This window comes from Gopherus flavomarginatus, chromosome 2, assembly GCF_025201925.1.
Source record: "Gopherus flavomarginatus isolate rGopFla2 chromosome 2, rGopFla2.mat.asm, whole genome shotgun sequence".
In the NCBI taxonomy this organism is placed as follows: Eukaryota; Metazoa; Chordata; order Testudines; family Testudinidae; genus Gopherus; species Gopherus flavomarginatus.
In genome coordinates, this window is record NC_066618.1 from 13426301 (window position 1) to 13452692 (window position 26392).

General features: G+C 44.1%; 1 protein-coding gene across 4 annotated transcripts in view; it reads left to right on the forward strand.

Annotated features, from left to right (window-relative positions):
* The window catches only part of OXSR1 (oxidative stress responsive kinase 1), a 140912-nt gene that overhangs the window by 77865 nt on the left and 36655 nt on the right, over positions 1 to 26392 (forward strand). For all 4 annotated transcript variants that reach the window (XM_050941529.1, XM_050941531.1, XM_050941530.1 and 1 more), the window contains one exon: positions 21273 to 21328. In XM_050941529.1, the coding sequence (XP_050797486.1) occupies positions 21273 to 21328 (56 nt within the window). The remainder of the gene's footprint in view (positions 1 to 21272; positions 21329 to 26392) is intronic.

Consider the following 26392-nt stretch of genomic DNA (forward strand, 5'->3'; position numbering starts at 1 on the left):
CTTGGGCTGGAGCATGCTCAGTTATGCTGTGGAAATGGCACATGCACAGCTGGTAACATGTAGGAGCTTCAAGAAGATGGAACTTGCTCAATGCAGATGGAATCTTCATAGTCGTTAGCTGGTAGCAAGCTTTAGCACAATGGTTTTCAACGTGTGGTCCCTTGTAGGTCCACAGACTAAGATTTCCAGAGGAGTCCACACCTCCACTTGAAATTTTTTAGGGTTCTGCAAATGCAGAAAGGTTGAGAACCACTGCTCTAGTAAGTCTCTACTGTGCATGTACAAACTGACTTTCAGAGGTTTATAGCTTGGCCGAATTAGGGCAGATATTCACAGGAGTAGCAAAAGGCACATACCTAACACTAAGGCCATGCCCTGCTGAATTTCACATCCCTATTCCAGAGCACAGAGGTGCTAGAGAATTTCAGAGAAAAAGTCTCTAGAATTTATTATGGACAAAATGGCATTTTTTCCCCTTAGACTCATTCTCAGAAGCGGCTGAACCATTTTGGCTAAAATTTTCCAAAACCTTCAGCCTGACATAGCATGGAAAAATTCAACCCAAATGGTTAGTGTGACAGAGTTTTATGAGCAACTGGAAACAGAGTCTGATAATAGGAAGCGAGGGGTATCCTTAATAGGTACTGCTGCTCCAGAGCCACCTATAATAAAAGGCTAGTTGCAACCTTTACAGGACAACTTCATATCAGATAGTGTCTTGTACAAAAGATTCCAGAAAGTTTTAAAACTGGATAATTGTCTCCCTTCATCTAAGTGAAGGAGAAAAGAAAACCCTCTTACCTTTGTAATGAGAATCCCATATTAACTCTCTTCTTCTTGATTATGCTGGGCTTGGCTTACTTTGGGAACAGAACAAGGAGGATGCTGAGTCAGTGTAGTCTGTAAGTAAAAAGAATGAAATTACTTTTAAGTTTTATTTTCAGTATGTATTTAAGTTAACAACCTCATTCTAGCCATGAGGTGTCTGCTGGAGAACAATCTATATTGGGGAATGCATGGATTTGAAGAAGATACTGGTCTCCTGCTGCTTTGATACACGCATACATATTACTCTTGTAATGCTGGGATAATGTCATTTCTACTGCAGTTGGGTGACTAGTAGAACTGGTCAGAAAGTTAATTTTTCTCAGGAAAATATTTAAAATGTTCAGGTTTTCCAAAATCTCCATGAAAACTTTGTGGCTTGATGAAAACCCAAAACTGAAAATGAGAGTTGAGATTTTGAAAGCTGTTTTTGATTGAAAGTTTTTTGTCAAAAACTGAAAACATTTACCGACATTTTAGGTAAATAGCAAAAACGCTGTGCTGGGCATTTCAATAGATCTGTTTAGCTGATGTTTTGAAGCTGGTAATTTTTCAGTATAATCTTATTGACATGCACAACTAATGTCACTGCCTTTATTTAAAATTAGGTTTTTTTGTAGGAATTACTTTTAATAGATTCATGAATTCTAAGGCCAAAAGGTACTATTACGATCTAGTTCTAGTCTGACCTACAGTTTAACACAGGTCATGGAACTTCCCCAAAACCATTCCTAGAACACATCTTTTAGAAAAGCATCCAGTCTGGATTTAAAAATGATCAGTGATAGAGAATCCACCCTCGCCTTTGGTAAAATGTTCCAGCAGTTAATTACCCTCACCATTAAAAATATATGCCTTGTTTCTGAATTTGCCTAGCTTCAGCTTCCAGCCTCTGGATCATCTTTATACCTTTCTCTGCTAGATTGAAGAGCAGATTATTAAATATTTGTTCCCTGTGTAGGTATTTATAGACTGCAGTCAAGTCGCCCCTTAACCTTCTCTTTAGCTTAACAAATAGATTGAGCTCATTGAGTCTGTCACTATAAGGCAGGTTTTCTACTCCTTTAATTCTTCTTTTGTCTATTCTCTGAACCTTCTCCAATTTATTAACGTCCTTGAATTATGGGTGCCAGAAATGGACACAGTATTCCAGCAGCAATTGTACCAGTCCCAAACAAAAATACTCTTCATTAAAAAAGAGATGATGGTCTCTTTGTTTGACTTGTAATGAAATAGTATGAAAGTAATTATGGTAAAGATTCTTTGGGGCATTGTGTGGATATTTTTAGTGCAATTGACAGAAAACTGATTTCCACATAACATTTGGTACTTGGAGCCAAATGTGCTGTATCCATTTTGGATCCAGTTACACCACAAATACCATTGTACTTTTCTAATCAGTTAGGTCAGTGTCCCGAATTAAATACAGCAAACTTGGTTGTGCTTTGTCATTGCTGTATATTTATGTTCCCAACCATGAGTCACAAGTACCACACTCAGAATCTTGTTTGTGTCCGTGCATTCTGGGAAAATCTAGACAGTTATCTCATAATGCCGCTGCAAGAGAATACACACACTGAAAGTAAAGTGATACCAGCAGCATGTGGGGCAAAGCAGTCTGGAAAGTTGTACTGTGTAAAGCTGGGTGGAAGGATGACTGACCAATCCAACTACAAAGGCAAGGTTTTGGAAAGTGTCCCCTCTGCATTGTAAAGAGAGGATTTCGTACTGGTTGCAGGAAAAAAACAATGTGCCTGTGAGAAACAAAAGCACTAGCCCCCCCCCCCAATGAAATTGATAGCAGGTTTAAAACAAACATAAGGAAGTATTTCTTCACGTAACACAGAGTCAACCTGTGGAACTCCTTGCCAGAGGATCTTGGTAAGGTCAAGATTATAACAGGGTTCAGGAGGATAGGTCCTTCAGTGGCTATTAGCCAGAGTGGGCAGGGATGGTATCCCTAGCCTGTTGACTAGAAGGTAGGAATGGGCAATATGGGATAGATCACTTGATTACCACCCGTTTTCTTCATTTCCTGTGAAGTCCCTGGCATTGGCCACTGTTGGAAGACAGGATACTGGGCTTGATGGACCCTTTATGGCCATTCATATGGTCTGACCCTTTATGGCCATTCATATGTTCTTATGAGCGGAAAAATGGTTTGCGGCTGCAGTTCTGACAGGAAGTGTTTAATGTAACTAATTTTGACTCACTTTCTGAGCAGACCAAAGACCTACTGGTTCTGGAGGAAATCCATCTGGTGATCACTGACCACCTGAATGATGCTTGTAACGTGGGGCTTTTGAGTGCAGGTATAAAGCAGGGTGAAATGGGGTCAGGGCTGTGGAGTACAAGCCTTATGTTAGCTACTTGTGCTCTTATTTTTTTAAATATCTAGCACAATGAAATGTTGGTTCAGTCAATTACACAAATGTAGCTGGAACACTTGAGTCATATCACACCTAGCAGAAAATTATCTGAATATAATTAGTCAGTACTGTGGAATAAATGTAAGTAGCATATCTGGCCAACCTTGACACCGGGCCATTGGCAGAGCCGCCCTAAAGGATGACTGTGAGAACTCTTGATCTAATCAGAGGACAAACAGCTATTGCTGTAAAATCAGTGGAGACTGAATATATATATTCAACTGATGTACTTTTTAAATAATATGCCGCCTTAAATGGGGACATTAAGTTACCACATGGCAAACTGGCTTAATGAAATCCTGCTGCTGCTTTTCACTCCACACAAGCTTGTCATAGTTGCAGTGTTGCTTCCAATTAAGCTTTGAGCAACTGTCTTTTCATTATCGCTAGAGTGAGTCTGTTGCTGTTTTGGGTAGGTAGATGTAGTTGGATAATACTCTTTGGGGGAAGTCGGAAAGTCAGTCATCTAGGGAGGGCTTAAATGTTTCCTGAAATTCTTGTTTAACCTCCTTAGCGGGCAAAGTGAAGCACAAGCGTCTCTGGTGAGAAGTTTCATATTTATCTTAGATTCCTGATTGTGAGAAGAATGCCCCAAGGTTAGGGTGCCAGCATGGAGCTTGGGAGACACAGTTTAAGTTGCCTGCTGTGCCATAGGCTCCATGTCGCTTTGTCTTGTTCTGTCTCAGTTCCCCATGTATACCATGGGGATAATAGCATTGCCCTACCTCACTAGGCTGTTGAGAGGGTAAATACATTAAAAATTGTGAGCTCAGATATACAGTAATGAGGGCCATATAAGTACCTAAAATGGAGCCAGGAACTACTGCTTTGAAATCCTCCACCTCTTCCTTAGTGGAAGAGTGTGTGTGTGTGCAGGTGTCCAGTAGTACTCACAATGTGCTAGGCAGAGTCCCTTGCCCACAGAGCTTACCATCTGAAAAGCAAAGGGAAAAATGGTACGTCAGTAAAGGTTGTCTGCACTTTAATGAGATGCATTTTAAAAATACGGCTTATCTCCAGTTGCTTCTCAACCTTAATATTGCTAGTTTGTCAATTTCTTGTAGGTTTCAAATAGCAGAAGCCGCACTTCCTGTTTGCCTCTTAAAGCAGGAGGCACAACCTCCAGTACCCCAGAACCAGAAGCAGTCAGTCTTATGTTATACACTCATCTGCACTTGGCCATGTCTTACTGCATACATCCATTGTTTGTCCTTATTTGACCTCCAGAGCCAGAAGTCAATCCTCCCTTCCTAGCACAGTGACCCCACTGACTGTCTGAAACCCTAGGAATCTAGCCAGTGTCTAAAGTATTAAACACCTGAGAACTAGCCAGTGTGCCAAAGATTAAGGGCCAAATTTTACAGCCATTGTGTGAGCAATCTGATGTCCGTGGGATTGCTTTCATGAGCAGGGCTTCAGGACTGCGCCCAATGAAGTTTCCACAGAAGTGAAACAAGCGAGACAAGCCTATTTTATGACTAAGGTGACAGGTCACTTCCAGATAATGCTGTAGATATTTTGCACCTCTCCTGATTTGGACTCTGATTCTTCTGTGTATATGATCAGGGATTATCAGAGGTCCGGGAGTTTGATGGATGACTCCGTGCAATATATAACTAAAGCAAAAGTAACCAAAGAGCTTTTGAAATTACTGAACTTGCAATGAATTCATCAAAGTTAAGTTTAGTGCTTTTTCACGTGACACTTTTTGTGTCAACCTGACAAATGAATCATGCTGATTAACTCCTTCAAGGTCTCTGTCTTTCTCCCTGTATTAATTGAGCTTATTTTTCTGTTCATGATTAGCTGTTGTGTAACTGAAATTTCAACCCAGATGAAATGATAAATCACAAATACTCATATGTAAATTAAGACTTTTCAGGATCTGAGAATCACAGAATTCTTTAGTCAAATAATGTTTTCCAATATGAAAAGGTTCAGTAAGTGACTAAAAATTTTATATATTGAAAATATTGGCCTGGCATTGAAAACAGGCAGCAGTACAGTTAGACATCCACTTGCTGGCTCATCTGTACCTGTAGAGGCAGCACTTGTGGCGTTCTTTATTGAGGCTGCCTGTACACTGATGCAGGGCAATCATTTATCTTGAAAATATTCTACCTCTTAAAAATTGTCAGTCTTGTAGGGGAGAGTGCCATGGTGTCCAACTGAATGCTGTGAAGAAGAAACACAGTTCTTGATATTCATGCCAAATGAGGTGGCTTGGTCTCCTGACTTGGGAGGGCACAAGAGGCAAAATGCGGTGAAGGAAATCAAAGAAGAGGCTTAATAGGTGCTTGCCAGATGAATGGGAAAATGCAGAGTGGAGGTTGTGGGGGTGCACACGTGTGAGGGAGCTAAAGAGACAGTGTGAGGTTAACAATCCATTTTTTTAACTTCCCTGCCCATATTACAACTAACTACAACAAAGTCACAGCTGAGAAATTTGGTTTGTGGCTGAGAATAGTAGTCAAAGATTGCACCTTTCTATGTGAATACAGCTGCAATAAATTGGAAAATACCTACTCTATTGCTGATTGCAGTAAACTGGCTCTGGTAGGGGTTTATGAAGGTGGCTCTGGAAGTGTATTGGCAGAACTGTGTATACCAGCTTCATTTCCTTGTAGCTGAGTAATGCATTGACAGGTCTGCTGGTAGGTGATGCAGTAAAACAGGATTCCAGTATTCTTATAATTGCCATGGAGACTGTTAAGTACTGTAGTTCATTATTTTAGTAACAATAATGTAACTTTTTTTTTCCAGCACTACAAATTTGTTTTAGTGAGTGCATTTGAAAAAAGGCAAACCCAATGGGAACTGAATAGCTCAAGGGATTGGTAACACGATATGGAGCCTTTCATCTCTAATTGCCAGTTTGAAACCAGGCCAAGCTGGTAGTTGCTGAAAGCTGTTACTATTTTATGGCCATTCTGTAGCCTATGGGAAATGAGCTGGTATCCTGCCAAAACCCAGTACGCAGTAGGAAAGTACCTATACAGAAATCTACTGTGACTGGTGCACAGTCGGGCTCAAGAGACAAGTGTCTGAAGGGGAATGGAAACTGAACTACCTTGCCACCCGTGAAGGCTGTTTTAGGTCTGGGGTGAGGCAAACCGATAAGCAACATTTGTTCTGTGGACAAACAGAGGTCGTTGGTAGTCAGTGTTATCAATATGGTGCCTTTCAAGGACTCTAAATTCACAGAAACCTGGATTAAGTCACTCTTCTCATGGGATTTAGTATTCGTCTTTCTCAGAAGAATGAGGGACAGCAGTAACTGCTAGTTAGCTCATTATAAGTTGCTCATTTCTGTTTTATTTGCAAACTTTATCCAAAGCTATGAGAATTTTTGTCTACAGCCTTAAGCAATCATTGTAGGGAAGAACATATCCCAAGCATTTTTGATCAGTGGAAGCAATAAACTTGCTTCACAGAATGTCTAGCACAGTATCTGGCATAAGAGGGCACATGGCACTGTCGCATCTCTGTGTCTAAGAGCAGGAACCAAATTAGATCAAATTGTGGTGACCTAGCAAACTAGTGCTCGGTCCTGGTGGCTGAAACTTCTACTTTATCATCTTGGAATTCATTTAAAAAAAGTGCCTAACCTGCATCGTCTCTCAGACAACCGTCAAATATGAACCATAGGTAAACCTGAGACCATGACATTTGCCTGAGGCTGCAGACAGCCAGAAACAATAGTTCCTTTGAAGAGTGCCCTTATCCACGTTAAGGGAACTGATGATGGCTCTGAAGTCTACTGATGATATTAATTGTCACTGCTGATAAAAGCATGTAAGCAAGAGGGCTGATCAGATACCACTGTGTGTATGCAGTTTGTAAAACCTAGAAGATATATTCAGTATAAATCTCACTTTGGTACTTCAGGCTCTGACCACTTCCAGCACTGCTTACCTTTCCGTTGTGATCCTTGACCTAAGTGTCACGTGCTTCACCATTACTGTGAGTGCTGGCTTTATCAAAGCATTTTATTTGTATTTAGGAAATGAACTCCACACTATTTTTCGTTCTTCACTTCAGACCTTTGTCATGAGCCAGAGAGCGATGCTTGCAGGGAGATATGAAAGATTTTAATAATACTGATTCTCCTTTCCTTTGTTCTTTTTAGTCATACCTGGAAATTACTAGGATATTTAAAAGCAAGAAAGCTTGTTTGAATTTCCTCCTCAGTACTTGGTAAATCAAGCTGCTTAGTAATGAATGGAGAAAAATCTATCGTGAAATGCATGAAATAGTAACCAGGACAACTTTCAGACTTGCTGTGTGGGTTCAGCTCTGATTGTGTCTTGGAATTCAGTGGTCTGTAGAGAGATTACTCAGTAACATATGAAGCTAGTGACATTTTTTAGCAATTCCTGAGTTGTTAGACTTATTTGGGGTTGGGAGAGACATTGAGTGGATCATCTCCATCCTCTCCTTGCATCACAGCAACTGTTAATTATTGCAGGTGAAACACGAAACCACTTTTTTCAGTTTTAGAAATGGAAGGATCGTTCACATCAAGAATGTCATCACTGCCTTATTTAAGGCACCTTCCGATTTGTTAACAGTTACCCAATATAGATACGTCTTCCCACATCATTCTAGTCAATAAAGCAATGGATTCAATAAGCAATCTTCATCTTTTTCCATTTACCGTGCAGCATGTCTACAGTGATTAAACCACTTCAAAGACCATTTTAAGATGGATATTACCCAGATTTTCTCTCCTTAGTGTAACTTAGTTACTTAATTGGGGATCCCTTAAGCCCAAAGTCAATGAAGGTTCCTGAATTATTCCAGGTTGGTATTCTTTCCGGGCTCTCTACTTACTGGACTATAGTGTTTCCAAGATGGCGAAAATGGTGTTTGTATTTTTATTCCATCCATCACAGAATTCCATTAATGCATGAGAAATAGACCACTTACTATATCAGTTTAGTAATATACACTTGAAATTTCACAAATCTGTAACAGAAATGGTTTTGGATAGAAGGTGTAAATATGTAATAGGCCACATCGTATCCTCTCTTCTATTAAAAACAGAAATCCTGTAAAGCTTTATACGTAGGAGAGAGAGAACATTCAGCAGTCAGTGAGTCTCTGATTGTTGTACCAGAGGGAGAAATGTAACGTGCAATGGAAACCTGGAAAGCAACACTGATTTAAGATCAGTGGCTGAAAGGATGACTGTTTCCATTTTAAAGGTCCCTTTACATGTGTAAACATCCAATTTAATTAAAAATTAAGGGAACTTACTTCCCCTCTCACTACTTTGGCCTAGCCTGAGAGCTACTTCCAGCTTTTGGGGAAGGAGGTTGAGAACTGGGAAGTGCCACCCCTGCTTCTTTCCCTCAGTTTTCACAGATAAACAGACATATGAGTTAGGAATGTTTGCCACATGAGCAAGTATATCTAGCTATTTACATAACCTAAATCTGACATTAGGTTTTGAAATGCAAACCAAGCTCAAACCTGGGATCTCTCATCCGTTACTAGTGCCTGAGACTGGGCACTGCAAAATTTGGCTCCCTAGAGGTAAGAAGCAGACGTTGTGACTCCACAGTATGCCTTCTCATTGATTTATGTAACAGCTTGTAATAGCTGTTAAAGGAGCTTTGTGCTCGCCCTCTATTGCTATAGAGGAAATGAGGTCAGGAAATCCAAGAATTCAGTGGATGAATACGCAGGACAGTTTCCCAGTCTATTTCTAGCCTCTGGACTCTGACATGGAAACTCAGCTTTCAGGAACACCTGGGCAGAAGCCCCCTGCTGGGTGGCAGGGAGAGTATGGGTCAAATTTTCATTTAAAATAGCCTGATTATTCCAGTAGGGTGGGATAGTGGAAGCATGTTTCCCTCTCCCTTTCTCCTCCGTTTCTCACCAAATGTCAATTATAGATAAGGCTATGTTTTAGTCACGGGTATTTTTAGTAAAAGTCATGGACAGGTCATGGCCTATAAACAAAAGTTCACGGCCCGTGACTTGTACTATATACCCCTGAGTAAAATGTGGGGCGGGGGTGGGGGCAAGGGGATTAGCAGGATTAGCCCTACCTGGCTCCTGGAAGCAACCGGCATGCCCCTGCGGCACCGAGGCGGAAGTGCAGCCAGGAATTCTCTGCACACTGCCTCTGCCCTGAGTACCTGCTCTGCAGCTCCTATTGGCCAGGAACCATGGCAAGTGGGAGTTGTGGGAGCAGTGCATGCAGGTAAAGGCTGTGCGCAGAGCTGCCTGGCCTCACCTCTGCCTAGGAACCAAGGTAGGGACATGTTGCCACTTCCAGGAGCCCCCTCGTCCTCCCCCCCGAGGTAAGCACTGCTCAGAACCTTCACCCCCTCTCGCACCCCAACTCCCTGCCTCAGCCCTGAGCCCCCTCCTACACCCAAATTCCTGCTGCTGCTGGGGAGGAGGAAGGGGCATGGTGGCTCGAGACTGCTCCAGCAGCAGTTAGTGTGGCTGGCTTGGACACCACCCGAGCTGCTCAGGGAGCCCTGGGTCAGCCGGACCAGCCACTGCAGAAGTCACAGAGGTCCTGGAAAGTCACGGAATCCGTGACTTCCATGACAGACTTGCAGACTTAATTATAGGTATTCTGTGCTTGCACTACACACCACTTTTCACACTAATCTGTTATGCTTCACAATATCTCTGTGAGGTAACTTACCCTGTTTTATAGCTGGAGCACCAAGGGTTTGTGACTTCCCCAAGGTCATACAGGTACTTGGTCTCGGAGCTGAGAATAGAAATCATGCCTCTGGGCTCCCAGTCCCTTGCATTAGCCACTAGCTAGTGGTGGCATGGAAGAAAAATAAACTTTTAAAAGTGAGTAGTAATATTCTGTAGAAAACAGCAGGAATTGTAACAAGATCCTGAACAGTAAAACTGCAACCTATCTATTGCCCTCTTCTATTCTAGAATTCCTGATGCAGACACTACTAGATCATTCGGTGCATCGCCTTCTGTGTCTGACAGACACAGCAGCATTCACAGTGTGAATTATTATTATACAATTTTTGCTACTTTTTTTACTACATGAGCAATTCAGTATGTCTTATAGCTACTCAAATAATCCTGAGATGATGCAGTGTGGCTTTGGGGGCATATTTTAATCGGGCTAGAACTGATTTGTTTGGTACTCTTTCCCTTTTCAAAGTAGAAGTTTGTGACTAGAGATCCTTGTTAGATGTAAGACGTGTTGGGGCTGTTGGTACCTGATTTTGTACAAAGTACCAACAGCTGCTTTCCATTTTATTTTTTCAAATTTCCATAACCTCTTCCTATTCTATATCCTAAGGATAGATGGAAAAGACTCTTGTGCTGGAACTCTGTACTTAAAACATTTTAATAATGTCAACTATGGCACTAACCTCACTCTCAGTATGGTATGAGAAAAGACAATTGTACAACACAGCATGAATCCACTGAAAGAAGTGATACATTTCAGCTAAAATAAGCCATGGTATCGTATTAATATCTTGTATGTCCTCTATTGGGATTAAAACCTGCCTTTGCAGGGAAGATAGGCTTGATTATTTCTTGTGATAGGTTTCATCCATCTCTACCTATTGTGGTCTGTGGAGGTAGGGAGACAAGCATTTGCCAGGAAGACACGCATTTGATTGGCTTGTATAACTTGTCATGCTGCAAATGAAGAATCCTTTCCCCATAGGTTTTCTGTTACATAACTGTGTGTTTATAACACACTTTCTCTGGTGTTTGAGTACTTGCAGATGTCGATTCCACTGTAGGTGTGTGTGCACCCCGAGCACAGTTGCCAGAAATTTTTCCCTCGGTGATACACATTGGGATATTTCTGGCGTCCCCTGGTGCTGTGGCCTCGTGGTGCTGGTATAAGGGGCCTAGCCGACCCTGCACCCCCTCATTCCTTCTTACCACCTATGACAGTTGCTGGGACAGCTTTCCTTGCTGCGGCAAGCTGTTCTCTGTGGTCTTTGTTGTTCTTTATTTCTTCATATTGTGTATACTGAGAGTGTAAACAGTCGTTAGTTTAGCTAGTGCTTCTCTGTCAGCAGAGTTTTGTCTGTTTCCTGTGCCATTGAGCGACCTGCATTTTTTGTTGCCTGAGGTGCTTGGGTAAGGCTCATGTTGGGCGTTGCTGTATAGATGTGCTGCAAGTTTAAACCCCATATGAAGAAAGTCTTGGAGGCCAAGTTAAAGTTCCTGTTGATAGAAGCAGCTCTCAGACCTTCCAGTCAGACTCGGCACATAGTACCTCATTATCGGTGTGGAGTGCTTCTCCTGCCATACGGGAGTCCCGGCACCATTTGCCATCCCTGGTGCCGAGAAAGAAGCATAAGAAGCATCTGGCGGAGAGGAAGCATTCCCCTACTTCGAAGGCCAGGCATAGAGAGCAGAGCAGGGTGCAACCTAAGTCATGCTGCTCCTCTGCCTCAGCATCGCAGGTGGCATCATTGCTTCTGGCTCGTTCGCAGACACCATTGAGTCTGCTTCTAGATGAGCAGTCAACACTGAAGGTACAGTGCAGCGCCAGCACTATTGCAGAGCTGTCCACTGTGGAGGCGTTTGCTGTGGCCAGAGACCTGCTGGCGTTCTCGGTAATGTCGTCGCTGACAGTATAAGAGTCTGTGGCATCAGTGCCATTGGACAGGTGAAGCACATAGCCCTTAGCTACTGTCCAGTTCCAGGCCCCATGGTAACATCCAGAGGGAAACCATCCTTGCTGGCCCAGGCGCAAGTGTCTCCACCCCAGCACTGGTTGGAACCGTACATCCATGGTCCCTGGAGGAAGGCTTATCATCTGATTCGAAGTTTGGGTCATACTTCTCTCATCTGAGGAGTCACCTTTGTTATACATCCAGTCAGCCCTATTTGGCTGTGGACTCAGGCAAAGGAGTAGCGTTGAGTGCTTGGCCTAGCAGTCACTGGCCAATGCAGTGCCCCTTTTGGAATCTGGGGATTCCTCCCCGGATGCCAGGGCCTCACTCAAGATGCTCTTACTCGTTGGGTTCTGGGAGAAGGGCGCCACTGTCCAATCAGGCAGTACTTAACCCAGACTCTGATACTGAGCCAGGTACCAGCCTTCAGGATCCGGATCTGTAGGACCCCATTGGCACAGAAAGAGAGGAGGAGGGCCCTCTGCTGGTGCAGGTTGCCACTGGCTCTTTTCCAGACAATGCGGTATCAAGGGTGGGCGCGTTGCCCCCTCAAGATGACTTCAGTATCCATCAGGAGCTGTTGAAGAGGGTAGCCTCGAACTTAGGCTTGCAAGTAGGGGTAGTAAAAGAATCCTCCGATAGGCTGGTTAACATCCTGGCCACTGCGGGCCTTTCAATATTGGCCCTACCTGTCAATGAGGCCAGTGAAGGTCCTGTGGCAGCCCCCATCTTCTTTCGCCTCTCACATCAAAAAGAGCGCAAAGGAAGTACTTTGTACCTGCCCAGGGTTATGAGTTCCAATACTTTAATCCTCTCTTCTATTAAAAACAGAGGAAGATGGAGCAGAGGTTTTTAATGCTGATACCCGCCCTCATCTGCTTCAGCACCAACATCTGCCCAGCCATCTGGGAGGCTCAAAACAGATCTTTTGATGGGACACCTGAGAGTGTTGTACCAGTTCTTGTTGGATCCTTTATTTTCGGACCGCCTGTCCCACATCACAACCGCATGGTCTCGTTTCACCACAGACTGTTGGGTACTGAACACTGTAAGTGTTTATTTCTACCCTCCAACCAGCCCTCCCTGTCCCTCTTCAGGGACCCCTCTCACGAGCAACTTCTAGTCCAGGAAGTACAAGCCCTCTGAGTGGAAGCCGTGGAAGAGGTTCCACGGGATTTCAGAGGGAAAGGGTTTTACTCCTGCTATTTCCTAATTCTGAAAGCCAGGAGTGGTCTCTGACCTATTCTTGACCTGCATCTACTCAATGGCTACCTCAAGAAGCTGAAGTTCTGCATGGTCTCTGGGAGCCAGGGAGAAGATAATGGAAGCCAGGAAGAGACTGGTACTCTGCCCTTGACTGAAATATGAAAACAGAGATTCCTTAAATCTTTCAGAGCCACGGAAGGTTCCTCAGGTTTGCTGTGAACCAGGCCCACTAGCAATTTGTGGTTCTCCAGTTTGGCCTGTTGGTGGCCCCGTGGGTGTTTGCGAAGTGCATGGTGTTAGTGGTGGCCTTCCTGAGAAGATGGGGTGCAGGTCTACCATTATCTGGACGACTGATCCAGGGATCTACAGTGAGAAACAACACGAGCTGGGGAATCAGCATCAGTCTGAGTTTCCTGCATGCTGCCTCCTTCCTTCAGGGTGTGCTGGGAACTGCAGCTGCCCAGAACCCTACGGTTCCCTCCCCATCTGCCAAGCAGCAATTTCTATTTGCAAGCTGGTCTCTCCTGTGTCCAGTGGTCCCTAGTGGCAGCCAGCAGCTCTGCAGCCCATTTCTGTGGTTGAGGGGAAAAGGAAATTCTGCTGAGGGGGCAATTCATCTCATTGTCCAGATCATTAATAAAGATGTTGAACAAAACCAGCCCCAGGACCGACCCCTGGGGCACTCCGCTTGATACCGGCTGCCAACTAGACACTGAGCTGTTGAACCTGACAATCTAGCCAGCTTTCTATCCACCTTATAGTCCAATCCATACTTCTTTAACTTGCTGGCATACAGCACCATTTTAATAGACATCTTAAGCACCTATGAGAACTTAAGGGATTCAAGAAATAGAAGGATTTTTCTACTGATATATTTTTACTAGATGCATTCTAAATGCCTGCCTTAACTCTCTTGATATCCCAGTATTATTCAGCAACATATCCTGGCAAAGGTGGGGCAATGTAGCATTCTCTGAGTCTGCATGGAGCTTGTTACCCAATTGTTTCTGTGTAAATGGAAACATAACTGGTTTCTAAATAACACAGTGCATGACAGTTGATGTTTCTCCCTTAGCTGACTCTGCTTCATAAATATCAACCAAGTTTTATCTCTAGTACTTGATTGAATATACATGAAATTCCATTTAGTGGATTAGCCAGCTGTGATGCAGTGTAGGCATAAGGTGAATTATGAAAGGCTTTGTACCATTGCACAGGCCAGTGATGGACCAATCTTACCTCGAAAACTACTGTCATGCCAGTTCTTCCTGTGTTAGGTGGTCCAGCCACATGGAGCCATGCATGTCGTTCTGTTTCTCCCAAACACAACTCTCCCCTTCTCTCCCCTACCCCAACACTGTTTTAAGTTGCAAGTTGTTGTAAATCAGTATGTCTTGGAGGAGACACTGGGGCAGCCAGAAGGAAATGGCTTGGAGAACTTGCTGTAGGAAGTGACTTATTCTGCTACTTATCCAGAGGGCTTCACTGAGCAACCGTTGCACATGGGTACGTGCCAGGAGGGATTCTTGGAACTGGTTTTGCATATATCTAGCACATATTTCTTGCTGAACAAAGGCCGTATCTGTAGCTAGTGAACTGGTGGCATTTGCAGTCCAGCCTTTAGCACCTTCTAAACTTTCCTAGCTACTGCTGCTGTTAAGGATAGAATCCTGGTGGAATCCATCCTCATGTGCACCAAGACGGCTTGCCTGTGACAGAATGCAGTAAAGGCTTAATTTCTTACTGCTTTAAAAATAGAGAAGAGGAAACAGCTCTCTCAAATGCTAATTGTACTGCAATTTTAAATGTTGTCCTCTTACTGCAATATTACAAGAAGAGATTGGGGGAGGAAATGATACAGCTATATTTTTAACATAGTTTTTAACCCATTGTTGTCCCCCTTCCCCCCCCCCCCCGCCAAAAAAAAGAAAAAAAGTGCTGTGATACTCTTCGGAATTAATGGAAGTCTATAAATGTAGGTTTGTAAAACGAGGCCTTAAAGTCTCTAACATATAGAAGCTGATCTGTTTGCATGGTAGTGCTTTCTTGACCACGTTGTGTGAAGATTTAATTATAGGAAGAAGTGCATAAGTAATGCTCATCTTCACTATGAAAACTGGTTTCCTTTTTGATAATAGGTGTGTGTGTGTGTGCGCGCACACACACACACAAATATGTAGGTCTTCGACCTGGGTGAAATGAGTTGATAGTCTGTCTAGCTTGCAGTGGACAGTTGTCCTACTTATAAATGACCCCCCTTACTGTTTTTAGTTTTGTTGTAGTTGTGTTGGTCCTAGGATATTAGAGGGACAATGTGGGTGAAGTAGTCTTTTATTGGACTAACTTCTGCTGGTGAAAGAGAGGAGTTTTCAAGGTGAGGTGTTCTATTAATATGCATTATTTATGCTAAATAAGCTGTTCCACCTGGTGTTTAGCTGCGACACTTAATACCTTTTCCAAACCTGAAGAAGAGCTCTGTATAGTTCAAAAGCTTGTCTCTCACCAGCAGAATTTGGTTCCAATAAAAGATATTACCTCACCCAGCTTGTGTCTCTAGTCCCTTGTTAGAGAGAGAGGGTAGGTGAGAGGTAAGAGACCATTCAAGGTGAAGTGGCCGGTCAGCATCTCTCCAGTCGCAGGGGGGAAGGGGAGGGTGGGGGGGACACAGCTAGGGGTGGGTTGTTAGAGGGTAATAGATTGTTGTAATAAGCCATAAATCCAGTGTGTCTACTCGGTCCATGATTTTAGTGTCTAGCAAAGTAATAAATTTGTTTATGCTAAACAATCTGTTCCACCTTGTACTTAGCTGTGATACTAAGGCCTTGGCTACACTTGCAGGTGTGCAGCGCTGGGAGTTACAACTGTCTTCGTACAGCTGTGTAGGAAAAGCACTGCAGTGTGGCCACACTGACAGCTACCAGCGCTGCAGTGTGGCCACATTTGCAGCATTTGCAGTGCTGTTGGGAGTGGTGCATTATGGGCAGCTATCCCCCTGAGCACCTGGTCCCATTTTGGTGCTGTGGGTTGTGGGAAGGGGGCGGAGGGTGTGGGTCATTCTGCTTCCTGTCCCAGCGTGCCGTGATGCATCACTTCATATCCCAGTAATCCCTATTTTTCCGTCCACGTTTGGCGCCATCTTGACTCTCTCAACGGTTTCTGTGCAGCGCGATTTCTGTGGGAAATGGAGCCCGAACTGCTGAGGAGTATGCTGATGAGTCTCGCCAGCACATCACGTTTGGCAGTTGAGCTATTCCTTATGATCCAAAGTGATGAGGAGTCCGACGATGATAGCGAGTCATCTGATGCATACGACACGAAATTGCTGCTGGCATTCACGGAAATGCTCAACACCGTGGAATGCCGCTTTTGGGCTCGGGAAACAAGCACTGAGTGGTGGGATCACATTGTCTGGGATGACGAGCAGTGACTGCAGAACTTTCGGATGAGAAAAGCCACTTTCATGGGACTATGTGAGGAGCTCACCCCCACCCTGCGGTGCAAGGACACGAGATTGAGAGCTGCCCTGCCGGTGGAGAAGCGGGTGGCTATTGCAATCTGGAAGCTGGCAACTCCAGACAGCTACCAATCGATCGGGAACCAGTCTGGAGTGGGAAAGTCGACCGTTGGGATCGTTTTGATGCAAGTTTGCAGGGCCATTAATCGCGTCCTGCTAAGAACTGTGACTCTGAGGAACATGCAGGACATTGTGGATGGTTTGCACAAATGGGTTTCCCTAATTGTGGAGGGGCGATAGATGAGACGCATATTCCTATTCTGGCACCATCCCACCTAGCATCCGAGTACGTTAATAGGAAGGGGTATTTCTCTATGGTTCTCCAGGCGCTTGTGGATCACCGTGGGCATTTCATTGACATTAACACAGGCTGGCCTGGAAGGGTGCATGATGCATGCATCTTTTGGAACACTGGCCTTTTCAGGAAGCTGCAGACAGGAACTTTTTTCCCAGACTGGAAGATCGCAGTAGGGGACATTGAAAGGCCCATTGTGATCCTTGGAGACCCCGCTTACCCGTTAATGCCTTGGCTCATGAAACCATATACAGGGAAGCTTGACAGGAGCAAGGACTGGTTCAACTAAAGGCTGAGCCGGTGCCCAGTGACTGTGGAGTGTGCTTTTGGCCATTTTTAAAAGGGCGCTGGTGATCTGTGTTTGGGAAGCTAGACTTGGTGGAAAGCAGCATCCCTGCGGTTATATCTGTGTGCTGTACCCTCCGTAATATTTGTGAAGGGAAGGGTGAAATATTCAGTCAGGCATGGACCTCTGAGGTTCAACGCCTGGAGGCTGAATTTGCACAGCCAGAGAGCAGGGCTACTAGAGAGGCCCAGCACAGGGCTTCAAGGATTAGGGATGCCTTGAGAGAGGAATTTGAGGCTGAAAACCAACAGTAATGTTCGGTGCCTTGCACGGGAGTGAAGTGCAGTGGTTACAATGTTAGTAGGAATCTGTTTTTCCTAAGCTGATTTGCAGTGCCTGTTTCTTTCCTGGGCTAAGATATCTTTTTTCTTTCTGCAATAATAAAGACTGTTTTCAAAGCCAAGAATTCATTTATTGAAAATAAAATAACTTTATTGACAGACACACAACATTTTGGGAACCTAAAGGGCAGGGGGGATGCGATGGGGAACTGTACAGTCACAGGTTTGAATATGTCATGTCTGGAGTGCTGTGCAATGACTGCTGCACTTCAGGATGCGTATACTGCGTGGTGATGGGGGTTGAGTGCAGAGGGTAAGGGTTGTAGTTCTCAGGGCTGGTTGGTGAACGTACAGGTGTTGGAGGCAGGTGGGGGTGGTGGTAAGAACTTGGATGCTGGGGAAGGGGGTTTTGAATTGACATTGCAGCACAAGTGAAAGAGCTTTGGCACGGGGAGGGGAGGGGAGGGTGGGGCTTGGCACGGTAATGCTCTGCCTGAATGTCTACGAGGCCCTGGATAGAGTCCGCTTGCCGCACCAGGATGCTTATCAGCTGCTTTGTGCTTTTCTTCCTGGCCACTGCGTTTCTCTGGCGGATTCTGCTTTCCTTTTCCCTCCAGTCCTGCAGTTTTTAATTCGCTCTGGCAGAGTGATCCATAACTGCTTGCAGCAGGTCGTCTTTGCTTTTTCATGGCTTCTTCCGGAGGTTTTGGAGTCTTTCAGCTGTTGATAATACGGGCATCCGAGAAGTCAAGGTTGCTTGTAGAAAGGCAAAAATGGCAACAGTTAACAGAGGCAGCATTGTTTATATCTCAGATAGTTTATATCTCAGACAGTTATTCCCACACAGGGAAGGAGTTTACCGTCTTCACAATAGCATAATTTTCCCATGCCAAAGAGAGCACACATAACCAAAGAAGCCCCGAAATGGTGAGTAAGGGGGACTGATTGATTGCTTCTAGGCTGTACTGGGGTTTTTGTGCATTGGGGAAGCAAACAGCTGCAGGGGGCACCTACACTGAACACTCTCCCAACATTTTCAACAGGAGTTGATACTGCAAGATATCTCGCTGCTGCGGGTCACCTGGGAAGGGGGAATGATTGCTTCTGGGCTGTACTGGGGTTTCTGTGCGTTGGGGAAAGCAAACAGCTGCAGGGGGCACCTACACTGAACAGTCTCCCAGCATTTTCAACGGGAGTTGATCCTGCAAGATATCTCGCTACTGCGGGTCACCAGGGAAGAGCGGGAGAGTCTTCTACAGCAATGCGGATTCCGCCCTGGTCCCTGTGCAGCTTGCCTGTGTGCAGCTATGGTCCCCCCACCCCTTGCGGCACAGTGGCGTGGACGCATTAGCCTGACTGGGACAAGGACCACAGTGGCTCTCCCAATAAACTTGCGCAAGCGCATTGCCCGTGCTCCGGCTGAAACTTTTGAAGAGATTACCGACGCCAATTACCGCGACGTGATAGACCATGTCAATGGGCTATTCCACATATAGGCATGCATGCATGCAGCTGTAACCCTCCCTCCTCTCCTGAAATATTTCCATCCTGAAAATACAAGCCACTTACCGGGAACCCGCTCCTCTGCTTGTCCTTCACCAAGTACTGGCTGCTGCGACTGGCTACCTTCCTCCTGGCTTGAGAAGAGCTCCTGGCTGCATGCTTCCTGGGACTCTGGGCTGTCTCCCGCCCATCCCAGTACCCTCACTCTCGGTTTCCTCCTCCCCCGCCCTCCTCCTCCTCCTCTGCCCCCCGCTCTGAAGTGTCCATCGTGGTCCTCGGATTGGTGGTGGAGCCACCCCCAAGTATCGCGTCCAGCTCTTTGTAAAAATGGCAGGTCGTGGGGGCAGCACCAGAGCGGCGGTTTCTCTCACGGGTTTTGCAATAGGCACTCCGCAGCTCCTTCACTTTAACCCTGCACTGCAGCGCGTCCCGGTCATGGCCCCTTTCCATCATATCCCTTGATATCTGCCCATAAGTATCGTAATTCCTACGGCTGGAGTGCAGCTGCAACTACACAGCTTCCTCCCCCCAAACACTGATGAGGTCTAGCAACTCGCCATTGCTCCAAGCTGGGGCACGTGGAGGCATGGTCACGTGGAAAGATTCACTGATTGCACTCTGCACCTGGCTGAGCAAACAGGAAGGGGATTTTTAAAATTCCCCGGGGCATTTAAAAGGCAAGTCACCTGAGGCCAGGGCAGTAGAGTTTGAACTGATGAGCAGAGTGGCTGAACAGGCATTCTGGGATATTTCCGAATACCTCTGGAGGCCAATAACAGTGTTTTTGGTGGCCCCACTGGCAGAGCAGCGCTGCATCACCAGCACTGCAGTCGTTATTCCCCAGGCAGAGGTAGAGTACAGCCAGCGCTGTATCCAGGGAGCTACAGCGCTGGATGTGCCTTGCAAGTGTGGACAGTGTGTTAGTTGCAGCACTGTAAAGCCACCACCAGCACTGCAACTCTCCACTGTAGCCAAGCCCTGAGTACCTTTCCCAGACCCAACAAGAGCTCTGCATAGCTTGAAAGCGTCTCTCTCTCACCAGCAGAAGGTAGTCCAGTAAAAGATATTACTTCACTCACCGTGTCTCTCTAATATCTTGAGACCAACATGGCTACACCACCAATGCACATAGCCCCCTTCTTGGCGGTCTCAGCAGACACACTGAGAATTGAATAATCCATGGAGAGAACCCATCCACGTCTGGGTTTAGTCACATAGTGGCAAATCTTTGTACTGCTGCAGCCTTGTGATGTCCCTGACCTGTAACTAGAAGACTTGATTATCTAAGCCTGTCCATTCAGCATCCTTAACAAGTAATTAATTCACTTCCCAAAGACCTTTTTCAACAAGTCACACTTACATGCTATAATATTACAACTTTTCTAGTATTCAGTGTACATCAGTGATAGGCAACTAAGTGGGGCTTTTTCATAAACATATTTCAGGCTTGTAATATACGGGAAGGTATTGCATTACTGTATTGAGGGTGTTTAGTAAACACTGGCGGTATACTGCCTTCATAGAAATAAGATTTATTTTTTGTCACTGATACTACGCAATGCAGCAGTTTCTAAATAACTTATGTGAATCCCATTAAGTTATAAAATTGGCTTAACATGCAGAATAGTAATTAATATTAATATATTAGTGCTCCCATGAATACGCCTTTAAGTTCTTAGATTAAGGCAGATTGGAATCTGGTCACTCTCTGCTTACCTCTTGCACTACTGATCCAAATACATGTCATCTCAAGATGGCCACAGCTCGAAAACGGATTCACAATTGGCAGGATGTCAAATAGTTATTTAAATAATTTTCAAAATGATGCTCTCAACTCCAATTTACTGTTACTAAAAGTATATTTAGAATCCCTATCCCTGGCAGGTTTTGTCTAATTTTGTTCTGATGTGTGCTTTTGGGAGACAGGGGGTCAAGCAAATATCCCGCGCTGGTGTTTGGAAGAACCTTGCAAACATTAACTTGGGAGTGAGCATGTGGAGTTCAGCCCTGGAACAAACTGATCTATACCTGAGCTGCTGCCACTTTCAGGACTTCTCCAGAAGAAGAAGAGAAGCTGCTTCTGAGGAAATCATGAAGGAGAAAGAGACTTTCAGAGCCCTAATACATCCCGTCACCCAGCCAAATCCACATTCCAATCCTGTGTCGTGTGGGCGAAATAGTTTGTAGTGTCTTTGCTTAATAAGTAATACTTATTGTTGCTTTATTTTCTGCAGGGATGTGAAAGCAGGGAACATTCTTCTTGGAGAAGATGGCTCAGTACAGATTGCAGGTAACTTCCTTATCAACCTGGAGTAAAGAGAGTATGGACAATACTGCATTGCCTTGTGTTTGGCCAAAGTGGCTTTCAGTGGCACATAGAAACCCAGTTAAAAAGTGCCACACTGTCAGATGGTTCCATATTTCAAACAAGATTTCTAGGAGCAGTTTTTCTTTTGGCATATTTTTCTCACTATTTTTATATTTTAAGATTATTGTGTTGGAATGGTTTCTGTCAATGTGAATAAATCATTTCAGCATAAACCAAAAGCCACTCCTTTAAATCAATTGCTTGGACAATATAGTTTTTTTAAACTAAGCAGCAGAGCTAGTCAAAACCATAAAACAGTAGCTTCACAGGATTGAAGAGTACGTTGCATAAAGTACACATGGTACTGATGTGTAACACCCTGCTGGAAAGTGGGTAGAATTGTTTGAAGTAAATTGCTGATGCCCATATTCTTCATGGGGAAAGTATAGGTCCTCCACTTAGCAGGACAAGAGAACTAATAACAGATAACATCAAAAAAACTGAGGTATTTAATGCCTGTTTTGTTTCATTCTTCACTAAAAAGGTGAATTGTGACCAGATACTTAACAAAATGAATGTTAACAAGGGGGAAGGAATGCAAGCCCAAATAGAGAAAGAATGGTTAAAAAAATATTTAGATAAATTAGATTTATTCAAGTTATTCAGTCAGGATCAGGGCTCCAGTGTGCTTTCCACATAACCAGTCTTAGTGATAATTCCTGACCCAAAGAGTTGACAGATCAGATTGAGACAAGATGCAAAAGGAGGGAAGCATGAAGATGAGGGTAACAAAAAGTAGATGTTCCTGATGGTTCAGAGGGCTTTTTGAGTGCGTAAGTGGGAATGGGGATTAATTTAAAAATAACTAAGGTCAGTATCCCCCAGAGAGACTGTATTATTTTAGTATCAGAGGGGTAGCAGTGTTAGTCTGGATCTATAAAAGCAGCAGAGTGTCCTGTGGCACTTTATAGACTAACAAACATATTGGAGCAGGCTGAGGTTGGACCAGTCTACACGAGAGGTCCGCTTCCTAGACACCACAGTGCAAATAAATGATTATTACGTTAACACCACCCTATACCAAAAACCCACCGACCGCTATGCCTACCTTCATGCCTCCAGCTTCCATCCCGAGCACACCACACGATCCATTGTCTACAGCCAAGCACTGAGGTACAACTGCATCTGCTCTAACTCCTCAGACAGAGACCAACATCTAGAAAATCTCCACCAAGCATTCTCAAAACTACAATACCCGCACGAGGAAATAAGGAAACAGATCAACAGAGCCAGACGTGTACCCAGAAGCCTCCTACTGCAAGACAAACCCAAGAAAGAAACCAACAGGATTCCACTGGCCATCACATACAGTCCCCAGCTAAAACCCCTCCAATGCATCATCAGGGATCTATTACCCATCCTGGACAATGATCCCACACATTCACAGGCCTTGGGTGGCAGGCCAGTCCTCTCCCACAGACAACCTGCCAACCTGAAACATATTCTCACCAGTAACTGCACACCGCACCATAGTAACTCTAGCTCAGGAACTAATCCATGCAACAAACCTCGATGCCTACTCTGCCCACATATCTACACAAGCGACACCGTCACAGGACCTAACCAGATCAGTCACACCATCACCGGTTCATTCATCTGCGCGCCCACCAATGTAATATACGCCATCATATGCCAGCAATGCCCCTCTGCTATGTACGTCAGCCAAACTGGACAGTCTCTATGGAAAATGATAAATGGACACAAATCAGATATTAGGAATGGCAATATACGAAAACCTGTAGGAGAACACTTCACTTCAATCTCCCTGGACACACAATAGCAGATTTAAAGGTAGCCATCCTACAGCAAAAAAACTTCAGGGCCAGACTTCAAAGAGAAACTGCTGAGCTTCAGTTCATCTGCAAATTTAACACCATCAGCTCAGAATTAAACAAAGACTGTGAATGGCTAGCCAACTATAAAAACAGTTTCTCTTCCCTTGGTATTCACACCTCAACTGCTAGAAGAGAGCCTCATCCTTCCTGATTGAACTAACCTCGTTATCTCCAGCCTGATTCTTGCTTATATAAAACAAACACACACACACACACACCCACCCACCCACCCCTCTCTGCCTCTGGAAATTTCCACTACATGCATCCGACAAAGTGGGTATTCACCCACGAAAGCTCATGCTCCAATACTTCTGTTAGTCTATAAGGTGCCACAGGACTCTTTGCTGCTTTTACAGACTTTTTACACTTGATTCTGACTAACAGGGAGGAGTTGGTTGCAAATCTGATAAGGCAATTTGAATGAAAGTAATCATGAAATGATGGATTTAACTTTTCTAAGGAAGGGAAGGATTGAGAGCATCAGAATAAGGATAATGGACTTCCACAAAGCAGCATTAACAGTCTCCAAGAACTTCTAGGTGAGGTTCCAAGGAAATCTAAAGGAAAAAGGAGTGGAAGGGTGCTAATAGTTTTTCAGCTACAGTATTAAAGGCTCAACAGCAAAGAATCCTGATGCAGAGGAAGGATAGGAAGAATAGTAAGAGGCCAGTATGGTTCCATTAGGAGCTCTTTAATGACCTGAAAATGAAAAGAGGAATCACCCCAAAAGTGGAAAAATTGCTAAGGATGAATACAAAATAGGGCAAGCATATGGGGACAAAATGAGAAAAACTAAGGCACAAAGTAAGTTGCACCTTGCAAGGAACATTAAAGGCATGGAGGGGTGACTTATAAATACAATAGGAGCAAGATCTCCTGTCCCACTAAGTAGTGGACCTACACTTTCCTTTGTATTTCTGTTGCTCCTATTGTATTACTATTGCCTAACACAATTAACAGCAAAGGAGGATGGAATGCAAGCCCAAATGGGGAAAGAACAGGTTAAAGAATATTTAGATAAATTAGTTGTTTTCAAGTTGGCAGAGCCTGATTAAGTTCACCCTAGGGGACTTAAGGAGTGAGCTGAAGCAATCATGGAAGCATTAGTGATTATCTCTGAGAATTTATGGAGGATGGGTGAGGTCCCAGAGGATGGAAGAAAGGGAAAAGTAGCACTTATCTTTAAAAATAGGGGAAAGAGGAGTTGTTGACTTATAGACTAGTCAGCCAAACTTCAATAGCTAGGAAGATATTGGAACAAATTATTAAACAATCAGTCTGTAAGCAGCTATAGGATAATAGTATTATAAAAAATAGTCAGCATGGATTTGCCAAGAACATATTATGCCAAATGCACATATTTTCCTTTTTTGTTTGTTTTTTTCTCCCCCCAGGGGTTCTTGCCTAGTGGATAGAGGATGGGGAGCAGTAGTCATGATGTATCTAGATTTCAGTAAGGTTTTTGACACAATCTTACATGATATTCTCATAAACAAGCTAGGGAGATGAAATTGATGCAAGACAGTGGTCCGCAAACTTTTTACCTTATGTCCTCCACCTTACCCCTGCCCCTCCCCATGGGGCTGGGAATGGGGCTGTGGCTTGAGGAGGGTGGGGGGGATGCAGACAGGGGTAAAGGGGCTGAAGCCACAGCTGGGAGCGGGGCCGGCAGCCAGGGCCCCAGATGTGGGAATGGAGGTGGGTGACACTCCCTCCCCGCCCCCATCATGGTATGTGGTATACCACATCCAGTGCACTAAATGCCCCAATAACCAATCACTATGCTCTTGAATGAACTCTCACAGGATAAAGATAAAAGGTAAAAACACTGTCACCTGTGAGTGACCACTTTTCACAAAGTGGTCACTCTATATCTGTTCCCTCAGTCCTCATCCTCAAAAGAAACCTCCACAACATTTCTAATAGATGAGCCTGGGAGCTTAAATTTGTAACTTTGTTAGACACAAAATCATGGGCTGAATAGAGACACTGGATTTATGACTTACTGCAACAATCTGTGACCCACTAACAACCCCTTCCAAGTACTCTACCCTGCTCTCCCCCTTCCTCTCTCTGACTAGTCACTTCACCTTGGAATGATTCCTTGAAATATGTAATTACTTATGCGAAGCAATCTCTTCCACCTTGTATTTCGCAGTGACACACTGAATCTGTTTTCCAGACCTGAAATGAGCTTCATGTAAGCTTCAGAGTGGTAGTGTGTTAGTCTGTATCCGCAAAAAGAACGAGGAGTACTTGTGGTGCCTTAGAGACTAACAAATGTATTTAGGCATAAGCTTTCGTGGGCTAAAACCCATTTAATCAGAAACAACACTGACATAAGAATACTGCTGCTACCTTATTTCCACCTCAGCAGTAAGAATGAAGTTCAAACTTGTGAGCAGCTTTTTACAAATATTTCTTGCGATAACAGCCACTCTGTTTTTTTTAAAGCAATAGTGCACACTTAGAGTGGGCTGTTTCAGCAAATTCGAAATCAGTAAATTGATTGGAAAACCATTGACTAAATCAACCATGTAATGGAATACAGTTTAATTCCACCAAGGCTTTCTGGTGACCTCAAGACAAATGCAGAGCTCAAGGGATTTGTTGCCAGAATTCCAAGATAGAATTTAGAAAATTCTTACGTTTGTCTGAAATGTATGCTCTGTTTAAAGGACTTTTATTTTTGATGCTGGAACATTTTTACCTGAAATGATATTTCCTTTACCCTGCATTGAAGCAAGATGATAGTTAATTATTTAAAATACATGCCTGTGGTACTTCAAAAATTTACCTCAATTGCCTTCTGTTGCTAGAATTTAAATTACCCTTATTTTTAGAAACAATAGAGGTTTCATAAAAATACGTGTTATGAGGGGCAAATGTCAGTGACTTTTGGTAAGACCACAAATTGAGACTAGGATGATTTCTATCCAAACAGATTCTGAGGCTTCAGCTAAATACAGCTAATTTTAGCAAACCTTGTTTTGGAACCTCATGAGAGCTTACAAGTTCAGCAGGAATGAAACTAGTCAATACTTGGATAGGAGGCCTCAAAGGAAAACTTTGACACTGCACCTTTGGTCATTCTGTAGAAACACAGGGACTGCTATACAGGATCAAAGTAATGGTCCATCTAGACCTTTAT